Raw genomic sequence first — 15,310 nt, forward strand, 5'->3', positions numbered from 1 at the left:
AAAGTATGCCTCAATGGGATGTGGTCACACCATGATCCATTATCCTCCATTTTCCATCCCATTGGGATTTGGATCATGCATGTACATGTGCCCAGTGTTTTTTTTGAAGCTGCTAGGGCTGGGATTTGAACTGTGGTCAGCTATGTGGGATTCAGCTCTCTTACCCACCAAACTATGGGGCCATCCCTGTAAAAGTTTAGACATGACTTGCTTGTGGTCAAGCCAGTCAAGAGCAAGTAGGTCAAAGAATATGTTTTAATACCAGTTGAAGATTCTGGTTAGAACCCGACCAAAGATGGAAGATGAGAGAGATGCCACAGTGTCGGTTCTCTTTTCTCTTATTGACTTTGTATCTCTTTGTTTAGGTAAACACATAACACCCACAGTGACATTGCCGGTCTTTAAAACATGCAATAGAACCTTATCTCTAGTTCAGTTCTTCATAGGCAGGTTGACTCTCCTCTGCCTGTATGGGCTTTTTATTCTGCAGGGCTTCCTTTTGCCTCCTCTCACCTATTCTTTGTTATTTAGGGTTATCCTTGTTGTTAAGTAGCTGTTTTATGGGGCCAGCAGGTGGCGTGGTGATTAAAGGTGCTGGACTCCCACATGGCTAACTATGGTTCAAATCCCAGACCTGGTGGCTTGCTTTCTTACTTTCCCTTTCTCTCTGATCAAACTGGAAAATGATAATAATAATTAATAAAGTTACATAAATATAATTCTTTTAAAAAAGTAGCTTTATAATATAATGTAGCTCAATCGTGGGATGCAAGCTACTGAATAGCCAGGGGGATAAACTCAAAGGAAATATTAAAAATAGTGACTCCATCTTTGACTGGACTGGTGTACAGTATATTTAGGTTGGGAAAATTCATTTTACAAATTGTGGTGATGTACAGTGATTGAATACATAAAATGAACTGAATATAATAATTAAAAAAAAACCAGTGGTTCCTGGGACCAGCAGATGGCATAGCAGTTATGTGGCTAGACTCCCATATGGCTGACCACGGTTCAACTCTTAGACCTGGTGGCTTCAACATTGTGCCAGAATATATGCATATGTACACAAGGTCTCGGGAGGAGAATGGAGAAGGGATTGCAGTGTGGCCAATCCCCCTGGAGAGTGGGATTTCTCACTTTCCCAGTATGTTTTTCAGGCCACTGGGGGCCAGGATTTGGACAGCAGTCAGCCATGTGGGATTCCACTCCCAGCAAACAGTGCTTAACCATGGTGCCTGATTATCCCACACTGTGTGTCTTCTGACACTATCTGGGGTGGGGAGAAAGTCCCATGGTGGGAACTGATGGTCTCATGGAGAGAGGCCAAGCAGCTACAATTAAACCCTGGTGCCAAACCCTGCCCCTGGCCCCCCTCCTCGGGCAGCCGATATGCCCTGTCCAGTCACCGCTACCTGTCACTTTCCAGCAGGTCCTCAGGAAAGCTTCCTGTCGACAGTCGCTGTGTCCCAGGTTCTGGGGCATCACACTGTTGGTTGTTCTCAAAGTGCTGAATAATGTTCCTCACGTTGCCGGGTTTGACTGGGAGGAAAAGACGTTAAGGGAGACTGTGCTTCCCACCAGCGGTGACTTCTCAGGGCCCTCGCCCCCGCTAGCCCAGGAGAGAGTGATGAGGAAGCACGGGGAGAATAGCTGGGACCAAGGCTCGGGAGACGTTCCAAGCCTGGCTCGCGTACGAGTATGCTGTGGGGCCCTGGACGTCCTCTGCCTTTCTGGGTCTGCTTTCTTCATGAGCAAAATAATAGGGCTTGAAAATACATTTTCTAGGGGGCTTTCTTTCCATTCTCACATTCTTTACTAAAATGACACTTCTGCTTGAAAACTGTGACTAGTTTTACCTCAGAGCCACTTATGAGAGGTTTTAGAAGAGTCCACAGAGAACTGATATTTATTTATAAAAAATACTATGCAGATTTCAATTTACTTTTTTGTACCAAAATAAACACACACTTTAAGTTGCATTTTCCTATGAATTTCCCGAAGTTCCCTTGTACAGGTTACAAAGATAGCCAGGAAGACCAAAACAAATCTACATGTCGCTTGACCGTGCTGCCGGATCATATCGATTTTAGAGTTCATTATTCTTGTTTCCCCTGCCTCTTTTTCTTGTTCTTCTTGCTCCCCTCTGACTTCCATCATTAAACAATCAGATTCATTGGTGTAAGAGGTAACCTAGAGGGACGGAGGAGAGGTGACTCTCTGGCCCTCACACTCCAGCCTCTTTTCAAGGCTGAGACAAAAGAAAGCTGTTCTAGTTCAGAGACACGGAGGGCAGGTGAGAGTACAGAGGCACAGGTGATGCACTGAGAGCCTGAGAGGAGGTCCAGCCCAGGAGACCCTGTTTCTGAGCACGAGGGCAGAGAACCAAGGAACTCATCTTCGCGTCCATGAGCTCAGCTCCAAGTGCAGAGTGACTGGGACAGGGGCTGGGTTGTTAGCACTACAAACACTCCAAGGGGCCTGGTCCTGACGAGACAACGGAGTCCTGCCCATGACGTCAGAGAGCCTGATATCCACATACACAAACGTACCAGTCTCCCTGTCTTGAAATCTGACCCTTGGAGGAAAATTCTTAAGCCAGAGAGAACAGAAAAACATTTAGTGGCTATTGTCTTCAAGCTCCCTAACATCCTGCAGGCCCTAGCTTAACACTGTCCCAACACTGCATAGGCCGCTACGGGCCTGTTTTAGGAGCAGGGGTTGTGACCATCTCTCCCCTTTAGGAATCAGGACCAGAGCTGCCTATGCCAGCCTGAAAGTGTGACCAGGCCTTAGAGTCACTCCAATGCCAGGGTCAGCTGTGTGGCCATGCAGCTCTGGCTGAGGGGTGGTAGCCTATGGTCCAAAGCCACTGGGCTGAGTCCACTGTCCCTCCCTCGTGGGTCACTCAGATAGTGCCCAGCTGTGTCCTGAATATATTGGTAGTTACATCCTAGCTGGGGCAAGAAACAGGCGTAGTCTTGTGATCTAGTCTAACCAATTGACACAGAGAAATGGGTTGGCTAGAAAGAAACACATTCTACTTATTTATTTAAATTGCCACAGGGCGTATGTATTCACCAGAGAGAGGGAGAGAAAGGGGGAGAAATTGCTCCCCCAGTAGGACATGGTCATGCCACAATTCTTTCTCTTCACCCTGCCAGGATTTTGGGCACTTGCCCGGCAAGTTTTTCAACTGCTAGGGCTGACCTCTGGAACACATTTTTTAAAAAAGCAGATTTTGGGGGGCCAGCAGGTGGCGTGGTAGTTAAGGGTGCTGGACTCCCACATGGCTGACCACAGTTCGAATCTTGGACCTGGCAGCTTGCTTTTTCAATTTCCCTCTCTCTTTCTGGTCAAATTAAATAATAATGAGAAATAAAATCAAATAATTCTTTTAAAAAATTTTAAAAATAATAAAAATTAAAAAGTAGATTTTTCACTAGGAGTCTTTGCTCTCTCTCCTCCAGCTTCTGAATGCTAACAGAGCTAAATACAAGTGAGGTACATGTTACTGACAATGAGGTATCTCACTAACAAGTGGGTGGTAGCTGGCAGTCCCGGATGGCCATAGCTCTCAACAGTGAGGCTCTAGTTTCGGTGGACGTTTGATCTTTAGATGTGGATATGGATTTGTCTGACGTCCTGGGAATTTTAGAGCCCCGAGACCAGTCATGATACCCCATGAAGAAATCTAACTCAGAGAGCTGGTGAAAACCCAGCGTCCTTATCTTGCCCTAACTCCACGCTGGGTGTCCTGTCCATCTCGGCTGACACAGCATACCGCGTACGCAGAGCTGCTGCTCCTTAACGCCTGCTCATAGCCTCCTGGCAGCACGGGTGAGAACACATGTTAAAAACTTTCGAGGCCATTTCTCCCCCTTGTTTCATAAACACTTTAAAAATAATTCTTTATTTTCGGGGTTGGCAGGTGGCGTGGTGGTTAGAGGCGCTGGATTCCCACATGGACAATTGTGGTTTGAGTCCTGGACCTGGCGGCTTGCTTTCTCCCTTTCCCTTTCTCTCTCTCTCTCTGATCAAATTAAAAAAAAAAAAAAAAAACAAGTGGAATTAAATAAACAATTTTTTTAAAAGTTAAAAGAATTCTTTAAGTTGCCACTTTTATATAAACTAAATTATAGCAACAGAATAATTTCCTCTCTATATTGTTATTATGGGATCTAGAAAATGTTAATCACTTAACTGCCTGCATATGGACTTCAATGATGGGAAATAAACTCGCCAGGCTCTAAGCTACTCGTGAGGTCAAGTGTGTGTGTTTGTGTGTGTGTGTGTGCATGTATCTATGTGTGTGTGTGTGTCATAAGATTTTCTTAGAGTGCATGTGCACTCACCAGAGAGACAGAGTAGGAGGACTGTGAGAAATCACTCCCCAGGGGGGATGGCCACTCTGCAATCGCTTCTCCTCCATTCTCCTCCCAGGATTTGGGACGTGCACATGCACCTGGTATATTTTTCAAGCTTCCAGGTCTGAGACTTGAGCTGTGCAGTCAGCCACATGGGATCCAGCACCTTAGCTACCACACCCCCTGCTGGCTCCATATTTGTTAAAACGCATAGGTTCTAGAAGATACTGGGTCCTCTAACCTACATCCGGGGCCATTCGTTTGTAACTGCAGCAGTTAAAAGGTGTGGACACCTGAGTCCGGAGACGGAGGTGCTACGCTGAAGGGACTTAAACAAAGCAGATGACATAGAAGTAACAAGACCCCCTAAAAACCTGTGAGCCTCCTCCATTCTCCTCTTGAGATTTTGGGCACACACACATGCCTGGCATGATTTTCAAGCTTTTGGGTCCAGGACTCAAAGTGTGCAGTCGGCATGTGGGACCCGGCTGCTTTAACCTCTGTGCCACCTGCTGGTACTAAACTTATACTTTAATTCTATTTTTTTTTTAATGAACTTTTGGAAGTCCTCTTGTACCTTATCCATGGCGAGGTGATAACATTAAAGAGAAAAGGCTCTGGCTACGGGAAAACTGCTAGAGGGCCTGAAGGCTGGTCTTTGCTCAACAGGGAGGAGCTTGCACCTGGGGGCGGAGAGTCCCTGCCCCCTTGAGACCCTTAGGTTAGGCAGGAGCCCCCACAGGGGCTTGTGTCACATGGCTGCTACAGCAAGGTGGGAGTAAGAGAAATGGAGAGAAGGAAGGAAGGGAGGAAAGAGGGACAGGGTAGAAGAAGGAGGAAAAGGGAAGGCAAGATTTGAGAGGTGGAAACTCAATGCTAATTAAGGTAAAGACAAACCCAAAGAAAATGGTCCTTTTACCTTCCACAGGGGACAAGGGAATATGAAATGCTAAAAGAAAAACAAACAAAACAAAAGTAAAACATGAAAAGTCAAATTAATGTTTCAAGAATCAAAATAAAAATTACGTCAAGCTGGAAAATGAAAAGGTAGTGGCAAAAATCAAGGCTGATTTAGGAGAGTCTCTCCCTCCCTGCCTCCCCCCACGAGGCAGAAAAGCAGCAGGCCCAGCCCTCCGCCCCTCACAGACTCCCACTGGCACTGGGGACTTAAGGTACTGACCGGGAGGGCTAATAAAAACTTCCAGACAAATGACACAGTTGGGAAGTGACAGGCTCAACTGAATTTTGGGTTCCAAGATTATTAAGGGAACCCGAGTCCCAATCATGCCCCTCACCCACCTAGCTCCATTTAATAGTAACTCAACCCCCCACCCAGGGCCACACTGCTCCCAGTACATGGCCTGCAGGAGGACGGCTAAGGCCCACTGACGACAGTAAAGGGGTCTGTCCTGCCAGCGGTGCCATCTCTGCCAAGGGAGACACTCCTGTGCCCGGCTGTGCAGCGGTTGCTAACGGCTTGGAGTTCCTACCAGACTCAGGCCCCAGGATGGGCATGGCCTTCTTGACTCCCGAACGTCCCGCAGTGCCTCACAGGGAGGAGCTGCATCCCGGCCTGGGCCCATGGCTCTGCAAACACTGGGAGGCCCTCCGCCAGCACAATGCCAGGTAAAGGGGCTGAGGCCCCTCCTGAGGAGTGCTCAAGGGTGCTGCTCCCCAAATACTCACTGCTCTGGGAGGAGCTTTTGGGCTTTCCGATGTATTTGAGGATTGGGTTTCGCTTCTTGTCCTCCAAGGCATCCTTTTCTTTCTTGGAGTTGCTGCTCTGTTGAGGCAGGAGACAGGATTCAGAGGAGGTTCCAAATACCTAGATGTGGCAGGTGGCCCACCCCCCACTGGATGGGCCCGCAAGAACCAACTGGCAGGGGCGGGGAGTGCAGCAGGTGGCATGGTGGGTAAGGGTGCTGGACACCTACATGGCTGACCATGGTCTGCGTCCCAGACCTGGTGGCTTACTTTCTCACATCCCCTCTCTCACTCTCAAATAAATAAAGTTAAATAAAATAATTTTTTTTTTTTTAAGAACCAACTTGGGAAGCGTCCTGCTTGTGTGGAGGAAGGACTGAGGCTGAGCTGCTCTTGTCTGGGGATTCAAACTGACTCCACATCCAAATCTGCAAAATGGCTTTTCTAGTTGGACCAGCTCGGTACAGGGGTCCACAGGCCAGCCTGCGGGCTGGGTCCCTGGCTGATGCTGATGCGTGCCTGCCAGGTGTGCATGCCCGACCCAGGCTGACTGGGAAGGGACTATGGCATGAGCCTGGGCTGAGGGTGCTTGTCTTCCTTTCACTCTCATGAAAGAAAGAAACTCAAAGGGGGAGGTGGGTGGGGTCCTCATCTACTTCAGCACACGGCACCTCACCAGAGGAGACATTTCTTAGGGCAGTTATGTCACCTTCTTGGTCTTTGGAAAGAAGGGGAGCCATTTGTCCTTGTCAGGAGCAGCCTGGGCCTTTTCAGTTGTGCTGGAAGGTCGTGCCTCTCGAAGACGGATCCCGGCATGGCTCATGTAGGTGTTGAGAGCGAAGTCCATGGGGGCACTGTGTGTGCGAGAAGAACAGGATCGTGAAGCAGAAAGCTCGTTATGTTCCTGCCTGCGGGTGACAGGGCTGATGCCCTGCCTTAAACTACTCCCCACCAACACCCCCGAGGCGAGGGGAAGGGGTGGGGGGCCAAGGTATTCAGTGGGAAGTCTGGCTTAATCAAACGGGACAGCAGGCAGAAGCTGGCTAGAAGTCGTGGCTGGTGGGACGCCAGGGAAATCGTATTCTTCCCTAAGCAGAACTGCTCCCAATGAGGGGGTGAGGGCCACTGGAGGACATGCCAACCCCCTGCAACAAAAGCCACGGGGACCTGGAGGACCCGTGAAGCCCACAGCTAATACCCTCACATATACACAGGGGACTTTAGAAAGCTCATGGGAAATAGGAATTAAAGTAGGAGTTCACTTTGGTGCTAAAACCAATGGAAATCCATGCATAATTTTTTCATATGTTCACCAGGAACTTTTGGGAGAGCCATCGCATGAGGGGCCGCAGAGCAAGGAGAAGGAGCCATGCCAGCCAGTCTTTGCCAAGGCCATGGCCTTCACCACCTCCACCCCAGCACAGGGAAAGATGAAGGAGCTGTCAGGGAGCTGCCAACTGCCACAAATGACACTGCCCAGCACTCTGGGCTTAAAAACATATCTGGCCTGCAATTCGGTAGACAGATCATCCACGCTGTGGATTCCATGTAGCAGAGCTTCAGCCCTGACTCTCCTCCCCACTGCTAAGGAGACTTCTGGCCCCACCTCCTCTCTAGCACTAAGTGTGTGTGCCCAGGGAATGCAGACTTGTCTACATATCAGCTGATGAGAAACAAGGAAAGTGCAGAGGTGGAAAGACAATCCCGGTATGTGCCAGGACAGATGTGGGGCACCCCTGCTCCCCTCTGCTGGTGCCATGAACAGGTGGCCCACACTAACATCACAGTTTTAAGTGGCTGCAGAAAAGGAAATGGGAAGGGAGACAAGGCTAAGTGGGGTGGAGAGAAATCCTGGTACATGACGTCAGGAGACATGTCACCCTGGGGAGGGGATCTCCATTCCCAGACTGTAGCCCCTGGGCACCAAGGGCCCGGGCCTCATGACCCCCATGTGTCATGCTAGACAGACCCCTGGGAGTTAATCGTGCACAGACCACACTCTTACATGGCCCTACAATGCTAGGGACTGTCCTGTGACTGGCAGGAACAAAGCACAGCGCTCACTCCCACTCCCACTCCTCTCCGCCTCGAAAGCTGCCAATGAACCACACCACGGGCTCACTCACCTCCTTTCTTCCTCGTACTTGGACCTGGAATGAAAGAAAGGACAGATGACGCAGAGAGCAAAGGCAGAGCCTCGTCGCCGGGCAGAAGCTGGGAGGAGGGAAAGCTCTTTCTTAGAAGGAGGGAGGGCTGGTGGGGGAGGAGTATGACAGAGGGTCAGACCCAGAGTCTCGGGCACAGCTTTGGAGCCAGCGTGGGGCTCAGGAGGCGAGAGTTCTTATTCCCTCGAGGGACTCGAGTAGCACAGTGGTGATGATGAGGGTGGTGGCCTTCTGGATGAAAGGAAGGGGAGGGAACAAGCACTCTTGCTTGATATGTTTTGGTGTTGGAAGTTATCATGGAGGAAGAGGCTCCTTTCGCATCCTCCTAAGTCTGTGCTGGAAGGGCTGGGCTGATACTGAGGTGGGAGGACAGAAGGTGAGGAGGCACAGAGAGATCCAAAGGAACCTACTGGAAAGAGGTGAAAGGTAACAGTGACTAACACGTGTGTGTTTGCTATGGGCCAGGCACTATTTTATTTTATTAATTAACCCATCTAATTCTCAAAATCACGCACGAGAAGGTATTATATCCCCATTTTATGAGACCAAAACTGAAGAAGTTTTAGGGACACGTCTACGCTGTCAATAATAATCCCATGTAACTGGTGTCCACGATGTCAGGGTGCTCTCAGCCAGGCCCGGCCCCCACCCCTAGGGTGGCTGGGGTGACTACTGCCATCTGACTGCCTGGGACACTAAGGTCCAGAGCACTCAGGGCTTGGCTCAAGGTCAGAAGAGTGACTGAACTGTTTCTCGCTCTCAGATGTCCCCCACAAAACTGCTCCCTATACCACTCAACTGATGGCACCTCTGTCCTTTCAGTAGCTTAGGTGAAAGAAAAAACAAAACCTTGGGCACCATTCCTGCCTTTTCTTGTTCTCTCACACTCCACACCCATTTTCAGAAAATCCCCCTGTTGGCTCTACTGCCAAAGCACACCCAGAATGGACCACTTTTCCTAACCTCCATCACTGTTACTCTGGTCTTTACTTACTTTTTTCTTAAAAAAAGAAAAAAAGAATTATTTATTTCATTTTTTTTTTTTTTTTTTTTTGGAGAGGTTTTTACTATAGGGCGTGTGCGCTTGCCAGACAGACAGAGACAGAAAGCGAGAAATCACCCCCTAGGGGGGATGGCCACGTCACAACCCCTTCTCCTCTGTTCTCCTCTCGGGATCTTGGGCAAGCATGCACACGCACCTGGCGTGAGTTTTAAGCCAGCGGGTACGGGACACGAACCACGGTTGACTACATAGGAGCCCAGTGACATAGCCATTACGCTAACTGCTGGTCCCATTTATTTTATTTATTCTTTTAGTCATTTTCATTTGACCAGAGAAAGACAGATATACAGAGAAGGAAAGTGAGAAAGCAAACCACCAGGGCCGGGACTTGAACCTTGGTTGGCCATGTGGGAGTGTCCAGTGCCTTAACCACCACATCACCTGCTGACCCTACTTTTTTCTTAAAGTTTCTTTTTTTTTCTTCCATAAGAGAGAGACAGAGACAGAGGCAGCACCCCCGAAAGGGTCTTGATGCGGCAACCACCCCCAGCCTCAGGATCACTGGCACATGTCTCGAGGAGACTTTGGGCATTACTCGGGACCTTCCCACACGGCTTCTGCACTGTAGGGCAATGTGTTATCTCTGTACTGTCACGGCCAGCCAATGCCCCATCACCCTCCACGTGGGCTACTGGAGAGCCTTCGCCTCATTTCCCTGTTGAGCCTCTTCACCCCAAATCCGGCCTCGTGCAGCTACAGTGGGCCCCCTCACTGAGGGTCAAGCCTGGAGTGTTCACAAGGCTCTGGTCCCCCTCCTGTCACCTCTCCGACCTGATCACCCACTTCTCTCTCCCTCTGCTCCTCAAATCCGTCAGGCACGTCCTACTCTGCTCGGGGCTTCCTCCTCCTGGAATGCTCAGGGAACCTCCCACTCTCTTCAACCACCTGGTGTGACTGTCCACGCGGCTCACCCTGGCGCCCTACATAAAACCACGGCCACTGGCTCTGGCACACCAGGTCCGCCATAGCCTGCGCTGCCTTCTCCCCCGGCGCTTATCATTCCTACGGTCCCACACTGCCGTCCCTGCGCACGAGGGGCAGCTGCTCACTAGTGCACCCAAGTGCTGGCGCAGAACCGTGTCCAGTGCACACGAGAAACACCGTCAACTCGAGTCCAGATGTCCATGTGGGAGACCCTGTGATCATCCAGTCCAACCTTTGTCATTCTGTGGTGAGGCCCAGAGAGATGAAATAGCCTGACCAAGGTCACGTAACCACTCAGCGAGGAGCAGCAGAGCACCAGGGCAGAAACCATTTCTAAGCCTCAAAAGGTTCTGCAAAGTCTGTGGGGTGAGACTTCTATCTTCAGAAAAAGGGGCAAGAAAGGCGGCAAAAAAGCAGCCACCCAGACGCTCCTTAATAGGCTGAGTTAGCTTAGTGTTCTGAAGTGACTGGTAAAAAATGGTTCAGTTTCCCTTAAAACGATTCTAGCTACCTCTGGAAGAACTCTACCCACTGGAGACTCGCCACTGACCTCGCTCTCGCTCAGGGTCAGACAGGATCTTACAGGAGGAGGGAGGCAGGTTGGGGAGAGGGCCAAAAAGGAGAAGCAGAATGCTCAGTGATTCCCGGAGCTCACGGTCTGTCGTAACCACCACAGTGTAGGGAGCCCCAGGCTCTGCGGTGGCCTTGAGCACCCCAGCAGCCCCAGCCTGAGATCTGCAGGAGGGTGTGGCTCTCCCCGCCTTCTCAGGGATGGGGAGTCAGGCAATAAGTGGAGAAGGAAAACAGAGTGACAAGGATGCCGGCCTGTTCAGGTGTGGGGTTGGGCTGAGCACTCACAGGATGTCGCCCAGGGCAGCCAGCTGCTTCTCAGCCACTTGGCGCTCCCGGAGAGGGTCCCCATCCAGGTCCAGCAGGTCATTCTCTCCATACAGGCTGCCCAGGCCTAGGGTGCGCTTTGTCCTAGAACAGAGAAAGACACGCATGTGCACAGATGCTCGGCAGATGGGAACCCTGAGGGGAGGCAAACACACACGTGCACACACATACACACGTGCACACACGTGTGCTATACACGTCATGGAGGAATGGGAAATGGCTGAGAGGCAGAGGTGAGGAGAGAGGAGGGCAGGGGCTGGCCCACCTGTACTCGTGCATCTGCTCCTGGATCTCTGGCAAGGCCGCCTCCTGAGCTTCGCAGAGAGCTCCGCGGGCATCCTCGCCACTCCGAAGGCGTGAGTCTGTGGGAGCCCAGAGAAGGCAGGTGGGCAGGTGTCGGGAGGAGGAAGGGCTCCTGCTCCTCGGCTCCCTGTGACACGGTGAGTGGAGAGGGGGGCTTCCTGCCCTGTTAGCCTGAAGTGGAGGCCGGGACCCCCCAGTCATTCCCGAAGTCAGGACTGTGACCCTGATGTCCAAGCCCAAGGCAAGCACAGCCACTTTCCGATGTTCTACACACCACGAGAAGAAACAAAGCCCTCTCATCGATGTGTCCCCACGCTGGCCTCCGACGTCACCGTGCAGACCGCCAAAGGCCACCTTCCCCTTCCACTGCTACAGGTCAGCTCAGAAGGCCAACAATGGCCAGCTCGCTTCCCAATGCATGAGACCAGAACACCCGGCAGAAAGAGAAAGCCATCTCTTCTCCTCCTCTGTATCTAGCTCCACCCAGGCCGGGCCCCAGGGTGGATGGTCACCCTCACCCTGCCCTGAGCAAGCTCTGTCCTCCCTGTCACCTGTGCCATGAGCCCTCCTCCCTGTCAACTCTGCCAAGCGCAGCTTCAATCTTTTACCCTCTAAAAAGCTGCCGGCAATCAGCTCCCAGGCTTACACCCTCCTTACACTGCCTCCCCTTCACTCTTCTGCCCAGGGTGAGAAATCGGAGGGAGCAGGGCAACTGCCAGGCCACTGGGGCCTCCCTCTGGATCAGCCGCTATAAGCATCAGTTGACGAACTTACAAAAACCACCTCCCTTCCTGCCTCCCAACACTCTGGGGACACTGACTCTGCAGGTGGGATGGAGTGAAGCCCTAGTTCAGGAACCTCTAATTGAGTCCAATTTCCTCTTTATACAGGTGAGCCACTGAGGCCTGGAGAGGCCACGTGGAAGGCTGGCAGGGAGAAGCCCAGGTCTCCTGACTCCAAGTCCAGTGTCTTCCTGTGACAAGCTCCATCAGGCTGAGGGAGCCCCAGGAAGGGCCTGCCCCAGCTATACCTGTCCACAGCCGCTGTTAAGGGATCTGGAGAGGCCACCCCCTGGATCTTTCTCATTTTTGGACAAGTGCCCAAGAGCAGGGACTACATACACTCCCTCTGTCCTCTGGAGCCTTTTGGTAGCCCGAGAAGAGGACATTAGGAAAGGTCAAATGACCAGGAGCTGGGACCAGCAGTTAGCGTAATGGCTAAGTCGCTGAACTCCCATGTAGTTGACTGTGGTTCGCGTCCCAGACCCAGCAGCTTAAAACTCACACCGGGTGTGTGTGCGCATGTGCCCAAGATCCCGAGAGGAGAATGGAGGAGAAGGGACTGCGGCGTGGCCATCCCCCCTGGGGGGTGATTTCTCGCTTTCTGTCTCTCTGTCTCTCTCGGTCTATCTGGCAAGCGCACACGCCCTATAGCAAAAACCTCTTCAAAAAAAAAAAAAAAGACCAGGAGCTGACTTACCGATCTCCACCTGCAGCATCTCGGGGACCTTCACTCTCAGAGGCTAGGAAACAAGAGGGGGCGAGTGTGAGTCGGCACACTCTGGGGGGGAGGGGACAGCACATGGTGCGGGGCCAGGGACACTTGCTGCTCTCCCCTGCACCTACGCCTACCCACCCCCTCCATCTCTCTCCACTGCATACCCAGGTTCCAGGCTATGGTTTGGGGAAGTTAACCCTGAGGCCATGGGCAGCTGCAGCTATTGTCTGAGAGTGGCACATGTGAGTTTCAACTCTGGTTTCATAGACATTGGGGTGCAAGGGATGAGAGCAGCGTGCTATCTGAAAGGCAGACCAATGTTCACTAAGCAGCAATGAGGAGGCTGTACCAGGCCAGCCGACGTCCTCCCTCCATTTCCCTCCCAAGGGAAGCTAGCCTTGTTCACCTGGTCTTTGGTGAGCACAGTGTCCGGCTTTTAGCTTTCCAAGCCCTTGACAGTGGGTGCCGAGGTTGCTAACTACCCGTGGAGGAGAGCCGGCAGCTAGCTCTGTCCTCCTTACTCAAGGCCCAGTTAAGGGAACAGATGTAAAAATTCTTGGGGAACATCTATTTTTCCAACCTCATTAGCCCAGGCAGCTCACTTCCAGAAGAATAAAGTTATTGTGAAATTAGTTTAGTTGATCAAATTAAAAAGTCTAGGATGCCGAGTGCCCTCTACTGGTAGAAGGGCTCTTGCCAGCCGGCTCCCTGAGAGCCCTGAGACCGTTCAGCTGCTCACGCACGGCAGAGGCCGGAGGCCTCCCACTCTGACTCCTGCCCGTGGGCCATGACCGCCAGCCACACTGAGCTTCAGAATTGAGTCCTCCTTGGCCTGACTCATTTAGACCATCTGCTTGTGCCTCTGCTGCTCTGTCCCAGAATGGGCAAGGCAGGGAGGGCTGGGGGAACCAGGGCATCGATTCAGGGGAGAGCTGTAAGAAGTCAGTGCAACCTCTTTCCCCAGACAATATGTAGAGACAGTGTGCGTATTCTGCTTCTTTTTAGCCCGAATGTTTTGCTTAGTCTCTCCTCTGCCCTTGAGTCGACCAGAGAGTATAATAAAACCATCACCCAGTGACCCCCTTACTGCGTTTTTCTCTAGGAAGATGTTCCAGATGTCTTTTCCCAAACTCCGGGAGTCCTTGGGGTTGGCCTGCTGGTACACTTCTGCACACAGGTAAAAAAGCTAGAAGGAAAGGTCAGCCGGATCAGAGCGGCAGTTCCCAGCCACGGGTGACTGTCCCCCTTGGGGACACCTGGCAATGTCTGGGGACAGTTTCACTTGCCAAAACGATTGGAGAAGCGGGGTGCTACCAGAACCCAGCTGAGTCGAGTCCATTGATGAAGCTAAATAACCCACAACGCACGGGCCGTCTATCACCCCAAGGAGTTCTCCAGTATAAACTGTCCATACTGCTGTGGCTGAAAGCTTGGCTAGAATGCTTCAGAAAAACGCGTGGGAACACAACCTCCAAACCCCCTTCCCGGCGCATGCCTTCAGAGCTGATAACGCCTTCATTCTTACTCTCTCCACACTTGGTATTTTACTGGTGTCTTAAAACTGTTTACGTACAAGGGGACTTCAAAAAGTTCATGGAGAAATGGAATTCAAGTACAAGCTCATTGTGGTGCAAACGTTTTTTGAAATCCATGCAGTGTTTGTTAATATGCACTTTCCATAAACTTTTTGGAGAAGCTGTGTACTATTTCCCCAGGGTTCCTGCTCCACTCTGTGCCATGGCGGGGATTTCCTCAGGAATGCTGCTGACATGCCGGGACCTGGGACTTACACACAGGTCCAGTGGGCGCCTGGTGAACAAGTGGACGTTGGCTCTGGCTTCCCAGAACAGCTATAATCCCAGAGAGACAGAATAGTCTGCGCTGTGGGCAAGAGGTTTACCCTGAAGAATAGACCATCGACCTCTATCCCCCACCCCCGTCCTCTCTAAGCAGCTGAGCAGAGCGAGTGAAACCGGGAAGGCTGCTGGCTGAGACCCATCCCGGGGTACGCAGGTCCCCATGCCTCACATTCCTTGTCATCACCCTCAGATTGAAGACCCCCCTGGCCACACTGCCCCTGGCCATGCTTTCTTGGCTTTAACACCGTACATACATTTGCAAGGGCCACTCTCTCAACTCTCCAGTCTCTATCCACCCTCCCTTAAAACACTCCACACAGCCCGTTCTCTCCACGATGACTTCCTGGACTGACCGAGAATGACAGTTTGCCCTGCCCACTCTTCCTAGGCTGACGTAGGGAACTGTCACAACGAAGCATCCCTTCTGCCTAAGCTTCATCTTCGTTTTTATTTGGTCCCTGCCCTTAAGGCGCCGACTGCGCTCGTGGGTCTGACGTAGAACGGTAGTGAGCAGGCCAGAGACTCCCTTTG

General features: G+C 51.5%; 1 protein-coding gene across 9 annotated transcripts in view; it reads right to left on the reverse strand.

Annotated features, from left to right (window-relative positions):
• ARHGEF11 (Rho guanine nucleotide exchange factor 11) overlaps positions 1-15,310 on the reverse strand; it is a 130,733-nt gene that overhangs the window by 17,064 nt on the left and 98,359 nt on the right. For 8 of the 9 annotated variants that reach the window (XM_006155215.3, XM_006155213.3, XM_006155212.3 and 5 more), the window contains 9 exons: positions 14,008-14,106; positions 12,903-12,945; positions 11,386-11,482; positions 11,082-11,204; positions 8,198-8,221; positions 6,781-6,925; positions 6,054-6,150; positions 5,287-5,316; positions 1,416-1,542 (listed from right to left, as the gene is read on the reverse strand). In XM_006155215.3, the coding sequence (XP_006155277.1) occupies positions 1,416-1,542; positions 5,287-5,316; positions 6,054-6,150; positions 6,781-6,925; positions 8,198-8,221; positions 11,082-11,204; positions 11,386-11,482; positions 12,903-12,945; positions 14,008-14,106 (785 nt within the window). The remainder of the gene's footprint in view (positions 1-1,415; positions 1,543-5,286; positions 5,317-6,053; positions 6,151-6,780; positions 6,926-8,197; positions 8,222-11,081; positions 11,205-11,385; positions 11,483-12,902; positions 12,946-14,007; positions 14,107-15,310) is intronic. The other variant, XM_014590406.2, reaches the window with a different exon arrangement.

Source organism: Tupaia chinensis, unplaced genomic scaffold (genome assembly GCF_000334495.1).
Source record: "Tupaia chinensis unplaced genomic scaffold, TupChi_1.0 Scaffold000438_1, whole genome shotgun sequence".
NCBI classification, from domain to species: Eukaryota; Metazoa; Chordata; class Mammalia; order Scandentia; family Tupaiidae; genus Tupaia; species Tupaia belangeri.